General features: G+C 40.3%; 1 protein-coding gene across 1 annotated transcript in view; it reads left to right on the forward strand.

The window, feature by feature from the left end:
* The window catches only part of exoc4 (exocyst complex component 4), a 374,968-nt gene that overhangs the window by 334,700 nt on the left and 14,064 nt on the right, over positions 1 to 26,204 (forward strand). The window contains 8 exon segments of the mRNA XM_052034230.1: positions 1,185 to 1,361; positions 8,367 to 8,379; positions 16,550 to 16,660; positions 16,663 to 16,696; positions 18,259 to 18,341; positions 18,343 to 18,415; positions 18,418 to 18,435; positions 20,760 to 20,919. Coding sequence (XP_051890190.1) covers positions 1,185 to 1,361; positions 8,367 to 8,379; positions 16,550 to 16,660; positions 16,663 to 16,696; positions 18,259 to 18,341; positions 18,343 to 18,415; positions 18,418 to 18,435; positions 20,760 to 20,919 — 669 coding nt within the window.

The following is a 26,204-nucleotide window of genomic DNA, read 5'->3' on the forward strand; positions in this document are numbered from 1 at the left end:
AAATCATGCAAAAGTAGATGGCACACTTTGAGGAATATAACAATGTGAGATTACTCCTTCACACCATGTATCAAGTAGCCTGTCCCAGATCACAGGTAAAATTATTACCCATCACCCTGTAACATTTGCCACTCATTAGTGGCTTGCGCATCACTGCAGCTTGTGGATGAGAATGCCTCAGCAATCGATAATGCTGCAACTTTATGGAAATTATTAAATTTTTTACGTATTTCACATTCCCCAGCTATTTGATGCCTTTAACTCAATCTAGAAAGCGTACAACGCACATGAATGAAGGGATGATTCCGGAATGGTAAATTCAGGATTCACAGGAGTAAAATCAAGTAGATCAGGAAAGGTCAAAGTGGTATCAAGGAAAAATAGAAAAAAATAAACTTACGAGCACTATATAAAAGTGCAAAACAATCAGAATAAAACAGCTAATTTAACGGCACAGAGTTTAAAAATGGTTTTGAATTAAATAGATAATATGGAGATATATTGCACGGCAACAAAGGTTAGAAAATGAACAAACTGAACTTCACTGATGAATGCTGGAACAGCCAGCATTGTCCCATGTAAGTGCCAGCATGTTGGGGATACATATGGATGCTAAAGTCATAAGGGAACCTCCAACCATGTTCTGATTCAAGACTCCACCAGTGAAGGAGTTCAAGGCTATTGCAGCCTCTTACTCCTTATGGTGTGGAACCTGGCCGGAAACAATGCATTTTTTTGAATAGAAATTGAGTGGTTGCGAGAGACAGCAGTATGTATGTTCAATAAAATCTTCTTGAACTGTTTTGTTTTATGTTTTGCAGTTTGCTTAAATGGTTTTCACTTTTTTAAGTTAACTTAACATTTTCTTAAGTTTTCAATATTTTTAATAGTTTGAATGTTTTTCTAAATGATTAAGAATGTCAAAAGCATTGATAGTATTTTGACAGCTGACTAAGCTAGGGGCATGGCTTAGCTGTCTATCAGTTCAGCAGTTTTGTGGGTTGGGCTTATTCTGCTCCATGATTAAAACTGAGCACAAGGGTTATCCATTTGTGGTCAGTGTTATAAATTAACCTGTTTGTCTTGTTGTAAGAGACAAGGAACGTTAATATTTTTAATTGTGAAGTTTCATACGTTTGAGTTCTTTTCTCTTAAATGCTTTAATTAAAAAAATATTATTACAGAGCTGCCAATGCCAAGGAGTCTGAAGTCTTGACTGGCAACTTGGGAGACAAACTTATACCACAAAATGAAATTTTACGAGATGTCAGTGACCTAAAGGCTCTGGCAAACCTGCATGAGAGCCTGGAATGGTTAGCTGCACGGTTAAAGGGCTTCTTCTCCAGTCTGCCTACAGCTCAGTGTAAGTATCTAGCTCTGTTCACACAATGGTCTTGATTTGGCCTGACATTCTGAAGTCTAATTACAGAATGGATGAACCAATGTGAGTTTAGTGTCATCCAAATTAATCTGATTTAGTGAAGTTATAAAATGGGATAGATGTTCTCTCTCTCTCTCTCTCTCTCTCTCTCTCTCTCTCTCTCTCTCTCTCTCTCTCTCTCTCTCTCTCTCTCTCTCTCTCTCTCTCTCTCTCTCTCTCTCTCTCTCTCTCTCTCTCTCTCCCTCTCTCTCTCTCCCTCTCTCTCTCTCTCCCTCTCTCCCTCTCTCTCTCCCCCCCCCCCCCCCCCCCTCTCTCTCTCCCTCTCTGTTTTTCTTCACTCTCCCACCTACTACCCACCATATTATGGAAACCAGGAAATCAAAATCAAACACAGCATCCTCTATACCTGTGACTGTGATGCGTTATCCTTGTTATACTTCCCTGCAGTTTTTGACGTGGTTGACTTCCCTTGTACAGTTCAGGTGTTACCAGTAACCCTCAAGTATCTATCTGTGGTTCCTTGACTTTCAAACGTGACGTCACCCGTATATTCTTGTTTATGTTGATGATTCCCACCTCTACCTCACCACCACTTATTTTGATCCCTTCACTACCGTCATATCGTCCGAAGTGCTTGTCCAGCATCCAGTTTTGAATGACCCCTTTCTCCTCCAGCCTAAGCCATTATTTTTGACCCCCTGTCACAAATTCACTGATCCCACTCCCTCCTCAACCACTGAACCAGAATGTCACCTCAACTTTCTATTTGACCCTGACTTGAATTTGTAACCCGACATCCTGTTCATCCAATAGCCGTCTCCTTCCACTGCAGTAATATCATCTGTCTCCGTCCCACTTCACTTCAGTTGCTATCAAAACCCCATACCTTTGTCACCTCTTAACATACTTTCCTGGTGGGTGACCATACCTCAAACTTTTCACCTAATTGATGTGATCCATTTAATTCCACCCAATCCAGTTGACTACTAATCTTCCAATACTTCATTTTAAACTACACATCCCCCCTTCTGTTCTCAATTACCCCCTCACTGCCTGCATCTCTCAAATTTCTGTTTCTCCAATTTTCCTCTTGTACAGCCCCCCACCAACCCACCTTTTTCAACGTTGTTATATTCAGCTGTTCCTACCCTCTCTGGAATTCCCAGTTTAAATCAACCAGCATCCCATCCCTCTATTCCCTCACCCTCCCTCCCACTTCTTCGTCTCTCTTTCTTCCTTTACCACCTTATTTAACAACTTTTTCTATCACTTCTCCTGATAGGAATTCCTTTGGCTCAATGCCCATTTGTTCCCTAAGTCTCTGTGAAGCCTTGGCAGTTTTCACTCTAAAACGCACAATGTCCAATTCTTTTCATTGTACTACCCCCTCCCCCTTCCCATCCCCCTCCTGTCCTCCCATTTTTGACCCCTTTTTCATACCCCCCAGCCCCCCATCATCCATTTTCATTGCCCTCCCACTCCTGGTTCCATTGACCTACTACCCACACATTTCACTGACCGAACCCCCCTCCCCATTTGGTTCCATCTTCCCGTCACCTCTCTCCTAATGGTTCCCATTATCACCTTCCTTACTTATCAGCACTGTTAGACTTTGTGTTCCCAGTTATTACCATCCTAGGTGTCTTCACATTCACACTGCCCTCCCCTCACCTGGCTCCATCTATTTTATTTTGTTGTTGTCTGCCTACTTCCATCAATCACCCTCTGTCTCCCTACTCCACCTCTCCCCTTCCCCACCTGGCTCCGTCTGCTCATCATCCTTCAGCCCTCCTCAATCCACCAATCATCTACCGGCCCCTGTCTCTCCACTCCCCCTCTCCCTCTCCACTCTCAGTCCTGATGCAAGGTATTCACCCAAAACGTCGACAGTTCCTCCTCCCCCCCCCCCCCCCCAGACACTACTCAACCTTCTCTTCTTCCAACAGATGATTTGTTTTTCCATTGTACTCATTGTTTTATAGGTAATAATGGCAGCCAATTTGTGCACAGCAATGTCCAACAATCCAAAAAAGGTAAATGGATTGTGTCTGTAGGGTGTTCATTGTAAGACCCATGGAGAACAGCTCTAGTGTCTTTCAAGTATAACAGTATGATCGTTTACATCAACCTGAGAGCTGAAAGGGTAATGGTTTGATGTCCCTTATAAAATATAGTATCTTATATAATACAATACAACCTTATTATTGCACTGAAGTATTGGTCTATTTGTTCTGGAATGGCGCTAGAATCCATGACCCACTTACTTACTGCCACAGGGTCAAGACTTCACAAGAACTGCAGCGTGACAGTGAATGACTGCTTAAGCTTAATTTTTAATGCTTTAGACTTTAAAAAGAGTCTAAAGCAAGAACATATATTGAAGCTCCATTTTACTCTTGCCAATGAATATACATGTGACTAGGGAACACAAGAGCTCTGTGATATCATGAGCATCGATAATCTCAAATGGGTGCCTGTAGTGTAACAGCACCCAGAAAGACTAAACAAAGAGAAATCTCTTGTGCTGAATCCTACTTTTAAAAAAACTTCATCTAATTAAAAAAAGTAAGGTGGCATTTTGTTGGCATGTTTACCATTAGTGTTCTTAAAACAGATAAAAACTCAATAATCCATTACTGTATGTGTGTTATAATTAACATTAATATAAAAACAGGATGGCTAATAGGAGTGCTTTATCACAGATGACAGTCACCTCACTGTTCATTATTACTGTTTACTGAGCTGATGGAAGTTGTGTAGCTGCTGTCTTATCTAGAGCCATTCGAAATTGGTTTTCATTTTATTAGGCTATTCAAGAAGGAAAAAATGATTTTTTTATTAATAATACAAATTATTTTCCTTGTCACATAATATGAAATGTAATAAATTAAAGCTCAAAGTAACCCTTTGAGTGTTGAATTCTTCCCAGCATAGTGTTACCTTAGTTAATATTCTCTATCAGAAAGAGGTTTGTTATATTGAATTTATTGACAATGGTTTAATAATCCAAGTGTCATTAACATAGTCCGCATTGATTGCCCAACCCTGGTCATCAACTGCAATCCATTTGGTGAAAGTGCTGCCACAGTACTGAGTTAGGAATGGTACAGAAAGCTAACCAGCACCTACTTAGCTATATCTCAGCCAGTGTCAATAACTCCAAAAGCAGAGATTGGCAAGAAAAATAGTCCATGTGGTCTAGTAATTCAAGTTTCTCCAATCTTTCCTCATAACTTAGAATTACAGCACTAGGGATCAATCTCGTGGTCTTTCTCTTGCAGCCAGCAGTGCGTGAATTTCTTCCTGTTTACTTGTAACTGCAGAGCTGATCAAGGACTCAAGATAAAGTTTGTCCAGGGTGCATAATGGCTTGAACATGACTTCTTGAATATAAATTCTGTTAACTTACATTATTTAAACAATTTTTTTTAATTGGTAGCCATTCTTTCGGCTGACTAAAATCCTCAAATTCTCAATTCTCAAATTCTCAGGAATTTCATATCCTGTTATTCTTTTAAAACTTTCTAAAAAATATCGCTTCAGCAAAGTTGTTGATCACTCAGCCAAACTCTTGTTGTCGTCTTTGATTCAGTATCCATTTTTCTCTCAAGACTATTTGGTCATTTTCAGAATTCTAGCCTTTTGGTTTTCATCATAAAATTTAATTTGAAGTTTGTGACCAAGACCATTCTACCTTCCCTCCACAAAGCATGATATTACAGTCAGGATCCAGAATGGTATAATAGAGGACTAAGTAGATAAAGACTCCCAAACCCAGGGAGACCCTCTGCACTGAGACACCCCAGACCCAGAGGGACCTACTGTACTGTGAAACCCCCTGCACACAGAGACTCTGCCCACACCCAGAGACCACCACCCCCTACCCCTTCATCGAGATCCCTAAAACCAGAGCACCTTGCACCGAGACATTGAATTGATAGAAGTCTAACAGGACAAAATATATTTTTTCTCTTCTGTTTTTTGTTCCTTTATGTTTCTGTCCTTTTTTCCCCCACTTTCAATCCTGAATTCGTTGGTAAATATCACAGGATGGGTCCATAACCTTCAGTCCGCTTTTCTGGAATGACTTCACTGTCAGTGAACCAAAGTGTTGAATATTGCAAGGCTCTCATTGTCAAGCAAAATATATTCAACAGTGGTCACAGGATGTAAACCAAGCACTAGAACCCTGGGTGAATTTACACAAAGGCCATAAGTTCTGGAAAAGCAGGATTAAAGTGCAGATAGGCCATAAATTCTGGAAAAGCAGGATTAATATGACAACCACTTTGGTAGGTTTGTAATGCAGCAACAAGGGCCTGCTGTTTTCTATCAGAAAGCATAGGATTCTATTCAGGACATTGAATGACTTCATCCCCACAACTGACACAATCTCTTTCTTTTTAGAATGTGAATTTTATAGTCAGCCTATAATAGTGTGAACCTGAATGTGCAAAATGGAACATTCAGTGAACATTTCTTCTACATTATCTCCTTTACAGAAAAAGCTGAAAAGATTTTTGAACATTATTTTTTTGAACATTTTCTGAGAGGAATAAATGATAATTTTGATATCATTGGGTAAAAATGTAAGGATAAATATATGTGCTGTCATTCTCGAGCAATAAGAGAAATGGAACTTTATATAAACTACTATCTTGCAGTGAAAGGCGTACCCTGATGCACACCATAACCTTTCTGGTAATTGAGGGGTTATTTTAATATCACTGCTTCTCTGAGCAATTGAGTAAAGGAAACTGAGCTAGATACAGGCTTTTTGGCTCAGTGGGTAATTCCACTGTAACACTTAGACCACAAAGGGTATCCTAGTTGTGTTACCTATCACACTAAAGTAGGAACACTATAATTTGCTTTGGTATCCTTGGGATTTGGAGGACAAAAACCGGTTGACTTAACTTTCCATTTCGAATCACAGCTTAACAAAGTGGAAAAGTCTTTTGTTTTATCAGCAAGAGAGGTATCAGACAACATTGCAAATCAGCCTGTCTTACTCTCACTTGCCATCCTTACAAACATGCACTTTCAAGCAAAGTATTGGATAAGGAAACAGAAAATGTTGGAAACACTCAGCATCTGCTATTTTTTGATTTTCATTGGATAAGAAAACTCTGGCTCACTTATTTTCATTCCCTCCTAGCCGAGTGCATTGGTTGCCTATTTAAGATGTTAAATTACCACATTTTTGGGATTTAACCTGGGGATTTCTTGTGACTAAATCTGGTAGTGCTTTACCCGTGGAGAGACGCAAAATCTGATATTTAATACAAGAAATCGAAATGGATTTAAACACTGAACTGCAAATCAAAAGATGTGATCATAAAGAAGCTAAACTCCTGGCAAAGCCTAAGAGATTAGGAGTTCCTTGATAATTGCATTGAATTTATGTGTTGTTGTTGGAACAGCAAATGCCATTCTTTTACATTGTTTTAATGTGACAATTCATTAAACAGTAATAGTAAGTAAACTGCCAGTAACATTAATTCACGAAAATAACATACTAGCTTTGTTTACCTAGCATTTTATCACAGATGACAGTCATTCTGCTGTTCATTATGATTGTTTACTGAGCTGATGGAAGGCACAGGGCTGTCATTTTATCTCCAGACATTTGAAATTGCTTTTCGTTTTATTGAAATCTCCAGAGTTCGCTAGGTGTTCAAAAGTAAATTGCAGAAGGAATTTTCCCACAGAATACTGTGTAGTCATGGTAAAATAACAAATAGTTAATTAACTTTTTAATTGAGGTGTTTGTATCATCACTAACTTGCTACTGATTTGACTGCAACTTGAACCAGCTAGACCAATTTTTGTGTGGACAGTCTATAAATTTACAGCATGAACTGAACACCAGGAATCCAATATTCAACATTTTCCTCGTCCCTCCCACCACCAAAAATGGATGGGGCAGGGGGCTCTCCAATCTTAACTCACAACCACGTGCAACCCATCAGATTGCGTTTCTCTCTCCCTCTACTCTCATTCCAAGATTTGTCCCTTTTTCCTATTAAGCCTCAGTGTCATCCCCACCAGTCTTGTTCCCTCTCAGGTGCAAGGAACCATCCACAAAGATACAGACTGCAGCCACCTGGCACTGATTTACTCACTCAGAAATTGGCCAGCCTGTCAACATAGTCATGTGCAAGGTAGAAAATGGTGGAAATGAAAGATTCAAACAAAAAATCCATTTTCTCCTCTACCCCATGTTAGTTTATGGATGTGAAGCTGCCATTTAATTACTGATGTTATTAACACTGTTTTCATCAAACCAAATATCAGGATTCTATCTCCAGTATGGATGGACTGCGAATGAAGAACTACATTGTGTCAGGTTTGAACTGTCTAAACCATCACGTTTGAATGGCCATTATTTCCTTTAATCGTAGTTTGGGGTATAGTTCCCCATTTCCAGCTGAACTCAGTAATTCAGAAACATTCAGTTTGCAGCTGCACAGTAAAACAAAACCAGCAAAATAAGCCAATCAGTTTGTATAAAGACTGCTTTAAAAACATAGCCTTTATATCACAATCAGAATCAGGTTTATTATCACTGACATATGTCATGAAATTTGTTGTTTTGCAGCAGCAGTACAGTGCAAGACATAAAAATTACTATAAGTTACAAAAATAAATAAATAGTGCAAAAGAAGAATAACGAGGTATTCTGGGTTCCTGGACCATTCAGAAATCTGGTGGAGGGAAAGAAGCTTTTCATGGAAGGTTGAGTGTGGGTCTTCAGGCACCTGTACCTCCTCCCCAAAGGTAGTAACGTGAAGAGGGCATGTCCCAGATGGTGAGGGTCCTTAATGATGGATGCTGCCTTCTTGAGGCACCGCCTCTTGAAGATGTCCTCAGTGGTGGGGAGGGTTGTGCCCATGATGGAGCTGGCTGAGTCTACAACCCTCTCCAGCCTCTTTCAATCCTGCACAGTGGAGTCTCTGTTACAGGCAGTCATACAACCAGTCAGAATGCTCTCTGCCGTACATCTGTAGAAATTTGCAAGAGTCTTTGGTGACATACCAAATCTCCTCAAACTCCTAAATAAGTAGAGCCGCTGGCATGCCTTCTTCATGATTGCATCAATGTGTTGGGCCCAAGATAGATCCTCGGTGATGTTGACGCCCAGGAACTTGAAGCTGACGCTTATTACCAAGTCTCTTAAAAACATCATTTTAAGAAACATTTCACATTCAGTGAAGAATAAATTATTTTGTGGTAACTATTTGTATGCATGCCAATAAGTTTTCTGCAACTTCTTTCATTTTATAAATAATTTTGTTTCAGCATAGTGCATCAAGCTCCCCTGATCTAACTAACTGAAGCTGAATCTGTCGAATTGCATCTCTGTGGAATCTATTGATTCCATTTCTATGCTGTGCTGATTTAGCCTAATGGTGATTTGGCCTCAGTTTCTCAGGCTTAAGGAAGGAGCGGAATTTTCACTGCCCTTTTACTGCTGACTGCAAAGCAGAGACTGAAGTGCTTGTGTTGACCTTTCATGACTGGCTTCATTCTGGTACCCTAAATTATTGAATACTCTGTACCTTCTGTCTAGGTCCACAAATGACAAATGGCCATTCAGGCAGAATAAGCTGAAAAAACTTGCTGCTTTTCAGAAAGACAAGAATGTGGGTCAAGGACTTCAATAATGTGGAGCAGTCAACAGAAACTCGAATTGTCCTACTTAGAGCGGAGAAGGTTGAGAGAAGATTTTATTAGCATGCTTAAAATCTTGATAGAGGAAATAAACTTTCTTTTACTGGAGGTCAATCTTTAAAGGGAAGGTAAAGATAGAAACATTGGCGAAAGAACCAGGAAGAGATGAGATAGCTTTATTATTTTTTTAATACTCCAAATTGAGCTGCAGTGCTCTGCCTGAAAAAGGTGACAGAGTCAGATTCAACATTGACTTTCAAAAGGGAATTGGATAAATACTTAGGAAAAAAATCTGCAAAGTGCTGACATGGGCACAATGGGCAAATGGCTTGCTTCTATGCCGTAGGTTTCTTTGATTCTCCAGTAAGAAAGGAGATGGGAGAAAACAGTTTGTTGCATTTTAGTAAATTTTTTTTGGAAATACCAAAACAAACATAACAAGTATGTATAGCTAAATTGTATAATCACAAGAGGACCCTTCTTTAATGTTACTCGGCAAATCAGCCAGTTACTTTATGTTGTCATACTCAATTAGTTATCTATGTGATGATATCTTCAGCACTTGGCATTGAGTCAAAAATATTCCATTCTAGTAAACCCTTTGAGCATTCATGAGATAAATGTATTGCTGTGTGCACTGTCGCAGCTGGTCTGAAAAGGAAAAACTTAGTCAAGATGCCTGATCCAGGTATATAACCAGTGGTTGTAAAGTATACATATGGGAGCTTTCCTTAAGACGTGACTATAGACTGAGTATTTACAGCCTGGGTTCTCACCTGAACTTCCCAGCTAATGTTACTGGATAATGATCAAGAGTGAAAATTATGACTTACAGACTTCTGATTGCCTCCTGGATGTGATCAACAAATAGAATCTTTTGTAATCTCAGGAGGTAGTCACGGAAAAGAAATGTAGAGCCTGGATTGTATGCCAAATCTTAGGAATATGATAACAGAGGGACATAGATCAGCTGGAAAGTTGGATTGAGTGGTGGCAGAAGGAATTTAATCCACACAAGTGTGAGGTAATGCATTTTAGGTCATCTAATACTGGCTAGACATATACAGTAAACGGCAGGGACCTTGATAGTGTTGATGTACAGAAGCATCTTGGGGTGTAAGTTCATAGCTCGCTGAAAATGGCAACAGACGGATAGGGTAGTGAAAAAGGCATTTAGCATGCTTGCCTTCATGGGCAGGGCTACTGAGTATAAAAGTTGGGACATCATATTGCAGCTGTACAAGACATTGGTTAGGCCATGCTTGGGATATTATGTGCAGTTCTGGTCACCCATAGAGGGAGGATGTAGTAGAACTGGAAAGAGTGCAAAAGAGATTTACCAGGATGCTGCCTGGAATGTAGGGCTTTAGTTACAAGGAGGAATTGGATAGGCTGGTCTTGTTCTCAGTGGAGCACAGGAGATTGGGGAGTGACCTTATGGAGATTCTTAAAATTATGGGGGGCATAGATAGGGTACATGGCCACAGTCTTTTTCCAAGGGTAGGGGAGTCTAAAACTAGAGGGCATGGGTTTAAGGTGGGAAGGGAAATATTTAAAGATCTTGGGGCAAATTGTTCACACAGAGTGGTGGGTACATGGAACAAGCTGCCAAAGCAGGTGATAGAGGCAAGTACAATCAAAGTGTTTAAAAAGCATTTGGACAGGTACATGGATAGGAAAGGGATAGATAGATATGGGCCGAATTCAGGAAAATGGGATCAGTGTTGATAGGCATCTCAGTTGAAACGGCTGAGTTGGACCGGAGGGTCTGTTTCCATCCTGTATCATGGCTCTATCTTTGACTCTATGACATTTACATTACATTTAAGCCTCAGCTTTTAGGACTTTCTCTTTTGCATTTCTCAGAAAGAAACTACTGAGACAAGAGCCAACAACCCAGGTGACCTTACTGGCAGGATGACTATGTCTCCTGGAAGATTGTTTCTTGTAAATGAATGCAATTATGTATTAAAAGGCATGATACAAAACAAAAAAAATAACAAGGACCTTTCCTTCTCCAGAAATCCATTTAAGCAATGACACATCGAAAGGTTCTCCTGTCTTCTGTCCTTAATGATCCTGCTGACACAAAACTCATATTAAACATAGACACGGATGACTTAATAGAATTTCAAAGAAAATCAATTCTTTTTCTTAACAGCCTCTGTGACAAAAGAATTCAAAGTCCATCAATGCATGGAGCCTTACTGATTCTGCTCTGTGAAAGACTACCCAATGACAAACTGACAAACTTCTAAAGGTCAAATGGCCTGGCTTCTTCTGACAATAGCTGGGGGGGCTTGCTTTCTGCAATGTTCTGGTCAAACACAGTGCCAGCTCACTTCAGTCAATGTCACTGTGTACTGCTCGCATTAAAAAAGCTTTTGTGAAAAGCAGTGGTAAGCGTGAGGAGTACAAGTAACAGTTTTTGTACCATTGAGGCAAGTTAGCAATGAAGAAGAAAATCCCAAGGGAACTCCTTCCTTGAAATCTATGAGAACTGTTGAAAATGTTCCAGTTCAGGGCAAGGGGGAATGAGAGCACATCCTGGTAACTCAGCAGTGAGTCAGCACATCATGCATATTAATGAAACATGAGAAGTTGAGGCAGAGGTCGGCTGTATGGCACCCACAAGGCTGAAATGCATAGAGTGCACTCATCATTTTCTGACATCCTGACAAGCGCTCCTGATGGGTGAACTCATTTGGAATTGTTAGTTCTTAAAATCTGACCTCATGATTTGCAGCATTAGAATTCTCCGTCTGTGGAGCAGGACCAGGAGATGAGCTAGCGCAGAGATCCACAACCTTTATGAATGAAAGCCCCACTTGTTCTACAGCCCCCCCCAGAACAAACTGATGACATTATGGAAACAATCCTTTTAAGGAGTTGTGCATTCCCAGAAACTGCTAATCTGGGGCTGGGGCAGTGAATGTCATGAGTATATATTCATCTGTTTTTACTTTTTTGTGAACTTTCTAACTTAACTAAAACCTCGTGGACCCCTGTAAACTTTGACGCCACCCCAATCTCAAATGGGTCACACACCATAGATTGGGAGCCGTTGAACTATACTTGCATAAGGTAAACTTGAACAAGTTTACTTCACCCCAACCTAAGTTCTTCTCCTTGCCCGTTAATGGGTCATTTTATGACCATTATGAAGTACACCGTTATTTTTCCAAGCTTGAAAGAGCTTCCCTTCTATTCTCTAATTATATTTTATCCTCCTTGAAAGAATTCATTTGACAAAGAGTTCCACCTTGCTTCCTGGTGCATCCAGATAATAGTGACCTTGAACAGTTTTTATGCACTGCCCAATGCAATTTTTACTAATAACTGATCATGGTCTGGCCAATCAGCAGTCTGTTTCGGAATTGGAATTGGTTTATTATTGTCACTTGTACAGAGCTACAGTGAAAAACTTGTCTTGCAGACCGTTCATACAGATCAATTCATTACACAGTGCATTGAAGTAGTACAAGGTAAAACAATACAGAATGCAGAGTTCCAGACTTTTGATTTTGATCATGTGATTTGTATAGGCAAAGGCCTCTAACTCTGCGAGTGATGACAAATGGCATTCAACAATTGTTTTGATATCACATGAAATGGTACTGAGCAGACAAGGCCGGCAAATGGCCTGGGCCTTGTAATCAAAAGCGGGTCTCAATTTTATTTCAAAAGCTGACCATACCTGGGATGCTGCTCAGAATTTCAAGCTGTTGACTTGCTTCCAGGTAGGTGCTGCCTTTAAATTTTCTTGATAGTGATAATTTCCCCTACAAATCCCCCCTCTCAAAAAAAAGTTGCTGCCGGTGTCCTCAGTCCACCCAGATTTTCACTTGACCATACCCTTACCCCTGTCCATAATTGTCTTCCCAACTGACCCTCCCCTGTACTTTGCTAAAACCCCTCCACCCCTTCCACTGCATCTCATCCTCCTACAGTTGTTTTTAAAGTCATTTTTGATCTGCATTTCAGCATACACTGCCCATCCAATCATGGGAGAACAATTCTTGAGCCAGTTTCCTCATTCAAGGGCTAGTCTACTGTGCACACTTTGTCCTTGTGCACAGAGAAAACTGCTCCCTGAGCACCTTATACAAAAATGGCATGAGCCAACCATATGATCTCACTTCTGCCTGTCTTTCCAGGCATGTTTCAATTTCTAGGGCAGTAAATTAGCAAGCTTGAGCAATAACACAAAGTCTGATAGATCCTGACAAATGTCAGTGCACCACAAATCCAACCACTCTGCCACACCCAAAATAAAAAGAAACATCTGAAAGTTGCAGTAGGTCCATGTGTTCAGAAATGGAAAAAAAAAAGACAGAAAACATTTGAGGTGAAAACTTTCTGACAGAGCTATAACAGAACACCAGGAGTAAAGGTGGAACCTGATAAAAAGAAACATAAATATCATAGATCATTTATGCTGAAAAGCCTGTTTCTTTGCTTTAAATTCTGTTGAAAAATACAGATAGGAAGAAAATAGAATCTATGTAAATTAATTTCAGTATCTGGGTGAAGATAGAGCAATGGCCTTTTTTTCATGTTTTAAATGTTTAAAGTATTAGACCTGTTACTGGTTGAAGGGTGGATGAAATCGGATTTTGTTAAACCTTCCAAAAGTGTTGTTTGAGGTTGTTAACTGTTTGATAATCCAGTTGCTTATAAATATTCCCATCTGCACCATCTATCAGTCCTGTAACAGCTTCCTATTTGTTCACCATCTGTAATGTTTTATTGTAATGATGTTCTTTATCCTTTACAGTATTATCAGTTCAGTGTAACCAGATCTTGCCAGCAGCGTATTGTTGTAAAATAACTAAATTGAGCTGGTCTCTAAAGCAAATTAAATAGATTGAAAGTTTCTACTTGCATGTTGTACAGAACGAGATTTCCCAAGATTCTATAAATTCCAGTATGCACTGTGCACTGGTGTGAAAGACCAGTGCTTTTTAAGGTGTACATTTCATCCAGTTTTGAAATCCTAATAGTTAGATAGTGGGCTTCTGTCCTGTGGTACTGAACCATACAAACTAACTAGGATAGTGCTTGAACCATAAATTAATTAATCTAAACCAGATGAGTAGTCTGGAATTTCAAGGGTGAAGAATCCAGCCAATAAGGTTTGACACAGGGCGAGATAAAAAATTGGATCCCATACCAATGTCAGTATCTTCTTACCCATCCCCATTGCCTCCATCCTGTCCCTTCACTGGAAGTCTCCTCTAAACATTTAAATTTACTGTCATTTCCTCCTATCTCTTCAAACAAAAGCGATTGTCTGTGCTCTGCCACTTGCCTCCTTGAACTGCTGCCCATCTTTACTGATTTTCCACAAATGAGTGGCATAGTGCCAAAGGTTTAGATGGGGCGGAGTTTGTTAAGTGTGTCCAGGACGGATTCCTGACACAGTATGTTGACAGGCCGACTAGAGGGAATGCCATATTAGATCTAGTTTTACGTAATGAACTGGAACAGGTGACAGATCTATCGGTGGGTGAGCATTTGGGGGACAGTGACCATTGCTCCATAACCTTTAGAATTGTCATGGACGGGGATAGGAGCAACGAGGACGGGAAGATATTTAATTAGGGAAAGGCGAATTACAAGGCTATAAGGCGAGAACTTGGGAGTGTAAATTGGGATGACATTTTTGAAGGGAAATGTACCGTGGAGATGTGGTCGATGTTCAGGGATCTTTTGCAGGATGTTAGGGATAAATTTGTCTTGGTGAGGCAGAGAAGGAATGGCAGGGTGAGGGAACCATGGGTGACGAGAGAGATGGAACAACTAGTTAGGAAGAAGAAGGCAGCAGGGTTCTTTGAGGAGGTGACCAGGAAGATTGTTGAAGGTAGTGCAGTGGATATGGTCTACATGGATTTTAGTAAGGTGTTTGATAAGGTTCCGCATGGTAGGCTTCTTCAGAAGGTCAGAGGCCAAGGGATCCAGGGAGGCTTGGCAGTGTGGATTCAGAATTGGCTTGCCTGTAGAGAGCAGAGGGTTGTGGTGGAGGGAGTGCATTCGGATTGGAGGGCTGTGACTAGTGGTGTCCCACAGGGATCGGTTCTGGGACCTCTAGTTTTTGTGATATTTATTAATGACTTAGATGAGGGGGTGGAAGGGTGGGTTAGCAAGTTTGCAGATGACACAAAGATCGGTGGTGTTGTGGATAGTGTGGAGGACTGTCGAAGCTTACAGAGGGATATTGATAGGATGCAGAGCTGGGCTGACAAGTGGCGGATGGAGTTCAATCCAGAGAAGTGTGAGGTGGTACACTTTGGAAGGACAAACTCCAAGGTGGAGTACAAGGTAAATGGCAGGATTCTGGGCAGTGTAGAGGAGCAGAGGGATCTGGGGGTTCATATCCACAGATCACTGAAAGTCGCCTCACAGGTAGATAGGGTAGTTAAGAAAGCTTATGGGATGTTAGCTTTCATAAATTGTGGGACTGAGTTTAAGAGCCACGAAGTAATGATGCAGCTTTACAAAACTCTGGTTAGGCCACACTTAGAGCACTGTGTCCAGTTCTGGTCGCCTCATTATAGGAAGGATGTGGAGGCGTTGGAGAGGGTGCAGAGGAGATTTACCAGGATGCTGCCTGGATTAGAGAGTATGGATTATGAGGAGAGACTAAAGGAGCTAGGGCTTTACTCATTGGAGAGAAGATGAAGGGAGACATAATAGGGGTATACAAGATATTAAGAGTAATAGATAGAGTGGACAGCCAGCGCCTCTTTCCCAGGGCACCAATGCTCAAAACAAGAGGACATGGCTTTAAAGTAATGGGTGGGAAGTTCAAGGGAGATGTCAGAGGGAGGTTTTTCACCCAGAGTGGTTGGTGCATGGAATGCGCTGCCTGGGGTGGTGGTGGAGGCTGATACGTTGGTGAAGTTCAAGAGATTGTTATATAAGCATATGGAGGAATTTAAGATAGAGGGATATGTGGGAGGAAGGGGTTAGATAGTCTTAGGTGTGGTTTGAAGGGCAGCACAACATGATGGGCCGAAGGGCCTGTATTGTGCTGTATTGTTCTATGGTTCTATATCCATGTAAAAGAGGCAGTCGCGCCAGGGAGGAAAATGAGTTAGAGCGTTTACCAAAGATGAAGGGATGAATTCTTTGACGTTATACTTGAGCAAAATTGTGTATTGCAACATTAATGCCAGAGAAAGTTTCACCCACAGTGCTTTATTGAGTGTGCAATTTGTTTCTGTATTTAAATCAAGACATTTTGAAGAAGTACATTCTCTCAGAGGATTTAGCTTTAAAGGAGCATTGTGCCTAGCAATGGGAGGGAAAATGTTGAACCTTGTGTAGTTAGAGCAAAACAGTGGCTGGTTCCTGCATCACAGATGGAATTCAGCAGCCCCTCCTTTATTGTTTCAATACTTAACATGTTTATTATCATTTCTAATGTACCATTTTATATAGCCATCATGGTTTAAAATTTGTTCTGAGTGGTCCTGTGTTCCTGCTCCACAGCATGTCACCTGCCCAGGGCAAGACATCCATGTAACCATGGATATTCCTCCTGTGTCTGAGCAGATTATGGAGACTCTCAATGACCTTGACAAGTCGTTTCAAGAAATGGCTGCCGGAGATGCTTGCTCGTGCTTCACTTGGAATCAGGTACAGTATCACTGTTGGCCAACCCCAACCAAACCTTTTCACAGCTATTTCACTGTCTGTTAACAGCTGTTTAAAACTGTCACTGCTTTTCAAAAGGTTATTCCTTCTCTGAAGCATTTGAATACAATTTCATGTGCTAAACACAATATCAATGATAATATCAATTCTAGTTATTTATAGTTCGTTTCCTAGTGTGTTATGCCACGTCTAAAATCCTGTGATGCAAGAGGTTCTCCTTTACTGTCATTTCTGAAGTCAAATGTGCTTCATTGCATTGGCTAATATATGGATCACGCTCTCTATTTTCTGTGCAATCTTTGCTGATGGGGTTTCTTTTGGCAGTAGCATCCTTCCCATCGGGTTATTTTATAGTCCAGATGGGTGCATCTCTGTGTGGGTATGGACTTCTTCATGTGGCAGAAATAAATCATTATTGTCAAATAAGGTCAAAAGTACTGACAAATAAATTCTGGTATCAGGTTGCAAAAGGTAAAACTTTGCGTCAAGGATAACTAATATCCAGAATAGTATGTCAGAGATTCAAGACTTCTGAGGCATCATGCTTTGTTCGAAGAGGAATGATCATTAGCGGGGCTGAATGGTCTTTCTCTTCCTTATATTTTTTTATTATTTTATACAAACCCTTTGAGATGTTTAGAACTTAGGATTACGTCCATTTTTGATGTGTAAAATATTTGCAGAGGTTAGTGGTGACTCCAATCAGAAGTCACTAAAGAAGAAAATTGTGAAAGTGGGAAAATCCTTGCTTTAACAAATTCATTATCGTGATTTACATGCCTTTAAGAAGCATTAAAAACTGATCTGTGCATTCCACACACACTGCCACTTGCTAGACAGGCAATAGCATGTCATTTCAGCACTGCCTTCATGAAAAATGGATCAGCACCGTTGAAGGGGATCTCCATGGCGATCTCAGCAGCCAGTGAAGATATATTAAAAACTTGAAGAGAGCATAATAATGGGGCATATTGGGAGAGGAGGAGAGGGTACATGGCACATGGTAATCTTACAAGGAAGTCAGATCTCCTTGAGCAGAGATCACACTGATCAGAGCAAGCCCCCTTGATCAGTGACAGCAATGGGGTCAATTTCCAAAAAAAGCCCAAGCTGTTGTCTTGAGCCACTAGCAACAATATTGCACAGAAATATTCTATTTTCCTTTGTGAGATTCTATTAGTAAATATAATCCAATTGCAGTTAATCAAAAATTGATTTAACACCCTTTCTTTACTAGAATCGTTTCCCATCCTGCATGCTACCATAGTGCAGATTCCTCCATTGTAGATTAGTCAGCCAAAGTGCAGATAACTAATGACTTATTGCTGTTGATGAATTGGACACATTCTAACTAAGCCTTAAACAAGAGTCTATTTAATTAGATCAAAGTTGGGAAGTGATAATAAAAGCCAAAGATCTGTGAGAATTTTACATTATTCCATGCCATAATTCCTAACTAGTTTTACCTTTTGAGCAGCTCAGCAGTTTGGAGCTTCATTTCCAGCTATGGAGTCTTTACACTGTCCTCTCTTGTTTCCTCAGAGTTCACTGCTTTCACTATCTAATCCCACTGGCCAAGCAAGGCAACTATGCCATTGTTGCAAATGCAGAGAGCATGGATTATGAGCCCCCTGGTAGTGCGACTGAACAAAGACATCAGCGCCATTGAGGAAGCTATGAGTGGCAGCTTGCAGCAACACAAATCCAATACATTTTTGAAGGTAAATGAGTTGAAACTTAATCAAATATGACTGCATGCAATTGCACCAAGATTTCGTTTCAGATCATTGATTTTCAGCCGTTAATACACAAAAAAATCAATTGCTGAAATCACTGTAGGATTCAAGAAAAGATTTATTGACAATCAGCTGACAAACTATACACCCATTACTGAATTAACAGTCATGTACAAATACAACTGACAGACAAGCATAATTATGAACTAAATTGATGCAGTGTCTCCCAGATGGTTGCACATCTAATAGCACATTTGCATTGTCTATCTTTTCCTCCCTCACAATTTATGAATTTCCTGTAAAGGAAAGTTTGGGAGCTGTTAAATTCCGAAAACAAATCTGTACACAAACACCTATAGGTACATGTTTAAAGACAAGAACATTAACCATTGTGCAACATAGGAATTTCATGTGTGTGCTGTGGAAAGAATACCAATGCGAAGAGCGGAGAAGTAAGGTTGTGCAATGAATGTGTGTGAATAGATATATCTTGCACACAATGCTTTTCACATCCTCTTGACACCACGAAGTGTTTTATGCTTTATGAATACTTTGTTGAAGTCCAGTCACTGTTGGAAGGTAGGCAAGCATGGCAGCCGGTTTGAGATTAATGAACAGATTATCTACTTTTAGATATGTTCATTGTGAAATAAATATTCAAATGTTTATTACAGGCCTTCCTCTGAGAACAGGACCCTACTCCAGAGCTCCCTGCACCCTTACCATCCCTTCATTCTGGGTTATTGAGCTACCTTCCAATATTATTTTTAAGCATAACTCTAGCATTGAATTCTTGATGCGCCCTGCCTGTCCACTTGGGTTATTCAAATGAGTTAATCCCTCAATTTCTTGCTAGATCAATACCACAGCAAGTGATAACCTGAAGCCCTGCACTGATTTATGTGTGGAAGCACTACATATATCCAGAATAAGTTGCTATCTTTAGGAGAGGGAAACCAGTAAAAAAAAATGTAAAATAAAATTCTGTGCTGTGTTTTTATATGGATGCAGTTGCATCCACATTGTCTTTCTGTACAGATCAGTTTTATATAATATTTGTCACCCTCATTTATTTGAATTTGTCATTGATGTAGGGCTAGAGCCAGAGCTCATCCTGTCATCAATTTTATCATTACAGACTCCATCCATTTATTTTACAAAGCGACTAGATTATCTCACAAAGATACATTACCAGATGACAGAACCCCTTAGGGAAAACACTAGGGGCATTAGGACGAATTCAGTAAAAACTAGAATGGTTCCAAGACTTAGATCAGTGAGTTTTGGGAGCACAGTAAAAAAGCTTATACTTAGAAAAGCATAACCAGAATTTATGGAGGAGGAAGATTAGGACGTGTTATTCTTTAAATTCAGGAGGGAATTGCCAAGCTAAATGCAGAACATGTTATTACCAAGCCAAAGGAAATGAACCAAGTGCCTATGTAAGAAATTTTGGAAACCCTGAGTTTGGGAAAGGGTATGGTTTCGTTTTCATAAAGGCTGTGACTGTGCAGACTGAGCCACACTTGACCAGAAATCCTAGGTCGTTATTTTGGGTGTAGAATTAATGTGAATGATTGCAAAATAAAAAAAAATTAGCTGCAATGTATTTTTTGGATTACAGAAGGGAAGAATAAACAAAGGTTCCTGCTTGTGATTGTTCTGCAATAAAAGCAGAGTGAGGAGGTACTGAGAGAATGATCAGGGTATTATAGGGGCATGTGGAGGTTGGGCCACTGACTGTGGGGAAAGAAGGTAGATTGCTGCTGCAGTTTCAACAAGAAGTCAAGGAAAAAGCATTTTGCTCCCTTAGTTACTTGCTTTGTGTCTAGATGCTGGTTGATAATAAATTCAGGTCAGGATATTGACACCCTTTGCATTTGACTTGTATTTGAAACAATTAAATCATATGAAAAGAATGACAAGTTGAACAGGGTACCAAAGGATCACCTGCACTCAAAGAACAAACCCCTACTTGAATTGACTGCTGCAGAAAGGAGGGAATGACAATTTTATTTAAAAAATTATAGTGAGGAGTTGGATGGCATTGCGGTCCACTGGTGATGGTGAAAAGAAATGATGGAATAAACACTATTCTTTCAGTGACACGTGTCTTAACCTCAACAGCCATGCACAATTCTGCTGACCTTAATAAAAGTGAAAAAATGTTTATTCTCCCTGCTACATTTGAATAATTTTTTGAACATTGATTATATCCCTTTATTTTGTTACTTAGAAGGAAATTGAATTATCAACATCATTGGTTAATTTGAGAAAAAGATTAACTTTTGTTTCTGCCTTAAACCTAGGTCTGGGTCACCTCATTTCCTGCATTTTGATCAACGGTGCACAGTATTTCAAGAGGATCAGTGAATCAGGGATCAAGAAAATGTGCAGAAACATATTTGTATTGCAGCAGAATCTGACCAACATCACCATGTCTCGAGAGGCAGACCTAGACTTTGCAAGGTAAGTACAGAAGAAGCTGGGAACAACTTTATGAAGAAGAATGATGAAAGGCAAGAATGAAATGCAATTTTCTAGCTTTCATTGTCAGACACCCATTAGATAAAGAAAGAAAATAAATACCAACTGTCTTTGTTGCTAAGTAGAGCTGCAAAATACAAACAAAGAAATCTGGCAGAGTCTTACCAGAAATGGCAGATACATGTTGGTCCTTTAGTTACAGAAATGGGAAGCCTAAAAACTCAGGGATATAAACACAACCATAGCCAGTAATTAGTTCAGGAAACACTTTTTCATCAGAAAGTGGTAAATATATGGATCTTACTACTCCACAGAGTCGTTAATGAACTCACATTAAGAGAAATTGGTGTAATAAGATGGAAGATGAATTTAATGGAATGCAATTTGATACACTTTTATAGCTCTATATATTGAGGAACCAGTTAGGGAAAAGGCTTTTTGGATCTCGTTCTGTGGGAATGAGAAAGGGTTGATTGATATCTTGATCAACAATATATAGTGACAGCAGAAGTAATATTGCAGGCATGAAGGGACGTAATCACATATTGTGTTAACAGCTAATTATTCATTATCAAATATTGGGAGGGTCTTCCACCACATGCCTTCTCATTTGTTATCACCGAATTATAATTTTGATTCATTTATTGGCTGAGCAACGCTCAGTCAAATTACCATTGACAAGGTGATGGTGAACTTCCATCCCCACCTGCTGCAGTCCATTCTGGTCAAGACAAGTTCACACTGCCAATAAGTAAAGAATTCCATGATTTTGACCCAAAGGTAATGAAGGAATGCAGGTGTGTTTCCAAGTCAAGATTGTATGACTAGGAAAAAAACTGCAAACATAAATGCTTAATTAAAATAAAGTCTTTGCTCAAAGTTTTAAATATCTTCCTGGACTATCTCAGTCAATTTTACTTAGCAGCATAGCTCAGATTGCAGTTAAACCTCTGATTCTTTGATACTTTGTAAGTAATGATTTTGAATGCATAAAAAATCATTTAACCTCTTTTAATGTTGACCATATGAACATTTTCATGCATATCCTTGTGTTTTACCTGCACACAACCTCTCCAAAATTAGTGCTGTTATCCTTTGCTCTCCTTTAGTTCCTCAGGATCAAGGATGAAATGCTTTCACCCCAATTCTGTGGATTCTGAGGCGGCTTATTAGGTGGGACAGCAGGTCGCCATAGACGCAGGGATTTGGGAAGTAGTGTGTTCTTCCCACTATTCACATGGGTCTTTGGTGAACTTCTGATGAAATTCTTAATACCATCTCTATGCTCCTTATCCATTATAAATGGTCTTAATTGAGACCGAATCGGTGGTGGTATTACACATTTTCAAGGAGGCTTTGGAAAACATCCTTGAATCTTTTCCTCTATCCACCAGGGGAATCGCTTGTTATGACATAACTCATAATAAAAGTGTCTTTTTCCAGGGTCTTATGTCAGCCATGTGAATGGCATAGCCTGCCCATCAGAATGTAATTAGGGCCTCGGTGCTGAAGGTATTGACCAAGAAGATGAAGCAACTATTGGTTTATTTATCATGCCAATAGATTTGGAAAAAATTGCAGACTTTACTGATGATATCTCTCCAATGCCTTGGGGTGCCTGTTGAAGGTAATCCATATCTCAGAAACAAAAAGGAGCAGGAATCACTGTTGCTGGATAGATCATTAGTTTTGTTCTGGATGTAGAGTGTTGATTTTCAAATATTCTTTTCCTCAGATAGACAAAGAAAGTGATGGTGAATTTCATTGTCAAGGTCTGCTTTCAGAGGTCTGCTCCAGATGATTCTGAGACATAGGAACCATTTCATCTATTTGTCAAAGGACAGTGTTACACTATGGGGGCAGGGTTAATATAGGAACTTTGTTTTGTGGATGTTTAAGTGTAAGCATTCTCTTGCATGCTTCAGTGAACAAATTGACGATGACTTGGAGATGGCCTACAAATGTGCACAAATACAATCGTCATCTGCTTACCTGCAACTCAGTGCTGGAAATTTGGGTAACCGTAGTTCTAGAGTGGAAGATAAGTCCTAGAGTAGTTAGATAGGTTGAACAGTTTCCCATTTTTCTCATAGAATAGCTCCATTCTAGTGCGAAGCTTGTTGGAGCTGAGGTGGCAGCATTGCAAAGCGAAAGAGTGAGAAAACTCTGGGGGGCATAATGCAACCTTCCTTGACACCAAACCTGGACTGAGATCAGGTTTGTTATAATCCTTTTGGTTAAAATCACAGCTTGCATACTATCATGAAGCATTTGCTAGATAAATTTCTGTGGGGTGAAAAATTTGTGAAGCATGTTCCACAGTCCCTCCTATTTACAGAGTCAAAAACATTTTTTGACCTCTCAAAAGCATTTGACTCCATCAGTTGTTTAAATAATTGCCTTTGAACATTGCCAGCTTTGTTCTGAACAGCTAGTTTACACTTTTGATTCCATGTGAAATAATTAAAGCTTAGTTTTGTCCCTTAGACTTTTGAATAAATTTAGCTGATATGTGTTTTATTGCAATAACACCTAAAAATATTATTATTCTTCAAAAATATTAATTATAGCTTTCAGCCTTGGTACCTTTAAAAAGTCACACATGAACAGCAATGATAACTATATGTCCCTCTCACTGTCTGTGTTAGCTTCCTGTTGACCATTATCTGCTATACAAAGTAAAGTGTAAAAATCATTAACCTTGTCACCCTTTCTGCAATGAATTGCTGCAGTGTAATGCATTTATGTCATATCTCTGCATCCAGCTGACAAACAAAATATCAAGCACTTATACAGGAACACTGGGTGATAGTGGCGTTGGGTGTTGTGTCAGGTGCTGAGTGTTCTCTGATTGCACCAACATTGATATATTTGCATTTGATCAGTCAGTACCTATGCCATATTATGTGCCCAAGTTTCTCATTTTTTAGAAATTTATAAACTGTACTGGTGGCTCCCTCAATAAGTCGGTGAGTGGAAAGGGTGACTGAAATGTAAGCCTCTGATGAATTCCTATCAAGCTGTAATTGATTTGCTTTTAACCTTTTTTTTATTTCTCTGGATTAATCTACTGGCTCCTGTTCACTGCATCACCCTCTTCAGATATTAGACGGTACCTCAGGATCAAGGATAACTTATTTCCTCTACTGTTTTATGGGTTCTGAATTTGCTTATGAGGCCAATAAGGGAACTGCAAATTCTTCCACAGATGGGGCAGTTATGGCCTATGCAACATGTAGTTTATGGTCCACTCCTTCCACCACATACATGGAGCCTCTGTGTGTTCCCAATGATGAACTCAAGGTTTTCAATACCATTGCAAATGCTCCTGGTTATAGGACAAAGATTCCCAGGAGTCATAAGGATGCTTCATGTCTTCAAGGAGACTTTGAGAACATCATTGAATCTTTTCCTTTGTCCACTTGACAATCTCTTCCTATGACAAAGCTCAGAATAAAATGTGTTTCAAGAGCCCGTTGTTGGGCATGAAAGCAGTGTACCCTGCCCCATAAAGTGACTGGATGTAACTTGTGCCTGGAGTTGTTGGCCTGGGAGAGGACACTGACATTGGTTTGTGTGTCCTTCTACTGACTCTGGAGGATTGTTGGTGGTATTTTTTCAGTGCTTGGAGGTGCCATATGTAGGTAGTCCAGGTTTCAGAAGCATAAAGGAGGACAGGGATCACTGCTGCCCACTAACTAGTTATGAGTTCTTGACCTTCAAATACTCTTTTTCTTAATCGACCAAAGGCTATGCTGGTGCATTGAAAGTGGTGATGAATTTCATTATCGATGTCTGCCTTTGCCAAAATATGGCTCCCATGTTTATCAGGGTTGTGCCATGAAGCGTCATTGTCCAAGGATTGTGTAGACGTAGAGTCATGGAGCAATACAGCATGAATACAGGCCCTTCGGCCCAACTAGTCCGTGTTGACCATGATGTCCATCCATCTAGTCCCAATTTCCTGCATTTGCCCCATATCCCTCAAAGCCCCGCCCCCTACATGAAAATGTACTTATGCAAATATAACGTCAAGGAATTAGAGGATGTTATCATAGAGTCATAGAGCAGTACAGCATGGATACAGGCCCTTTGGCCCAACCAGTCCATGCATTGTCCACCCAGCTAGTCCCTATTTCCTGTGTTTGGCTCATATCCCTCTTAGCCACACCCCTCCCATGTACCTATCCAAGTGCTTCTTAAGTGATATGATTCAACCTGCCTCAACCACTTCCTCTGGCAGCTCATTCAATATACTCACCGACCTCTACGTGAAAAAGTTGCCTCTCAAATCCCTTTTAAATCTTTCCCCTCTCACCCTAAATCTACGCCCCCTAGTTCTGGACTGCCCCTACTCTGGGGAAAAGACTGCTACCATCCATCTTATCTATGCCCCTCATGATCTTATAAACCTATAAGATCACCCCTCATTCTCCTATGCCTTTTTCACCACCCTGTCTACCTGTAACACTGCTTTCAACGAACAGTGCACTTGTACTCCAAGGTCCCTCTGTTTCATTACACTCCCTAGTGCCCTCCCATTCACAGTATAGCTCCTACGCTAGTTTGACTTTCCAAAATGCACACTTATCTGTATTGAAATCCATTTGCCACTCCTCAACCCACTTCCCTAACTGATCAAGGCCCCCGCCCCCCCGTAATCTACGATAACCTTCTTCACTATCAACAACATCCGCAAACTTACTGATCAAGCCTATGCATTGGCATCCAAATCATTTATATAAGTAACGAATAACAAGGGTCCCAACACTGACCCCTACGGCACACCACTTGTCACCTGCCTCCATTCTGAGAAACAGCGTTCAACCCTCTGCTTCCTACCTCCGAGCCAATTTTAAATCCACCTCGCTAGCTCTCCCTGGATTCCATGGGACCTAACCTTCCAGACCAGCCGACAATGCGGGACCTTGTCGAAGGCCTTGCTAAATTGCATCACTGCAGATTGGTAGTGGACTTTCTCTTGTGGCTGTTGAATGCAAGGTCCATCCTCTCAGGTGCCTCAGTGAAAGCACTGACATTGGCTTAGAGTTCCACCTTTGACCAAGCACAAAGGCAAGCATGTTTAGATATCGCAAGTCAACTGCTGAGGTTTGGGTAGCTTGGTTCTGGAGTGTAGTAGCCAAACAGTGAACAGTTTCCCATGAGTTCTGAAGGTAAGCACAACTCATGTAAGAAGTTTGTTGAAGATGAGATGCAACATTGTGGGAAGAAAGATTAAGGAAATAGTTGGGGCAGTGACACAGCCT

Source organism: Pristis pectinata, chromosome 19 (assembly GCF_009764475.1).
Source record: "Pristis pectinata isolate sPriPec2 chromosome 19, sPriPec2.1.pri, whole genome shotgun sequence".
NCBI lineage: Eukaryota > Metazoa > Chordata > Chondrichthyes > Rhinopristiformes > Pristidae > Pristis > Pristis pectinata.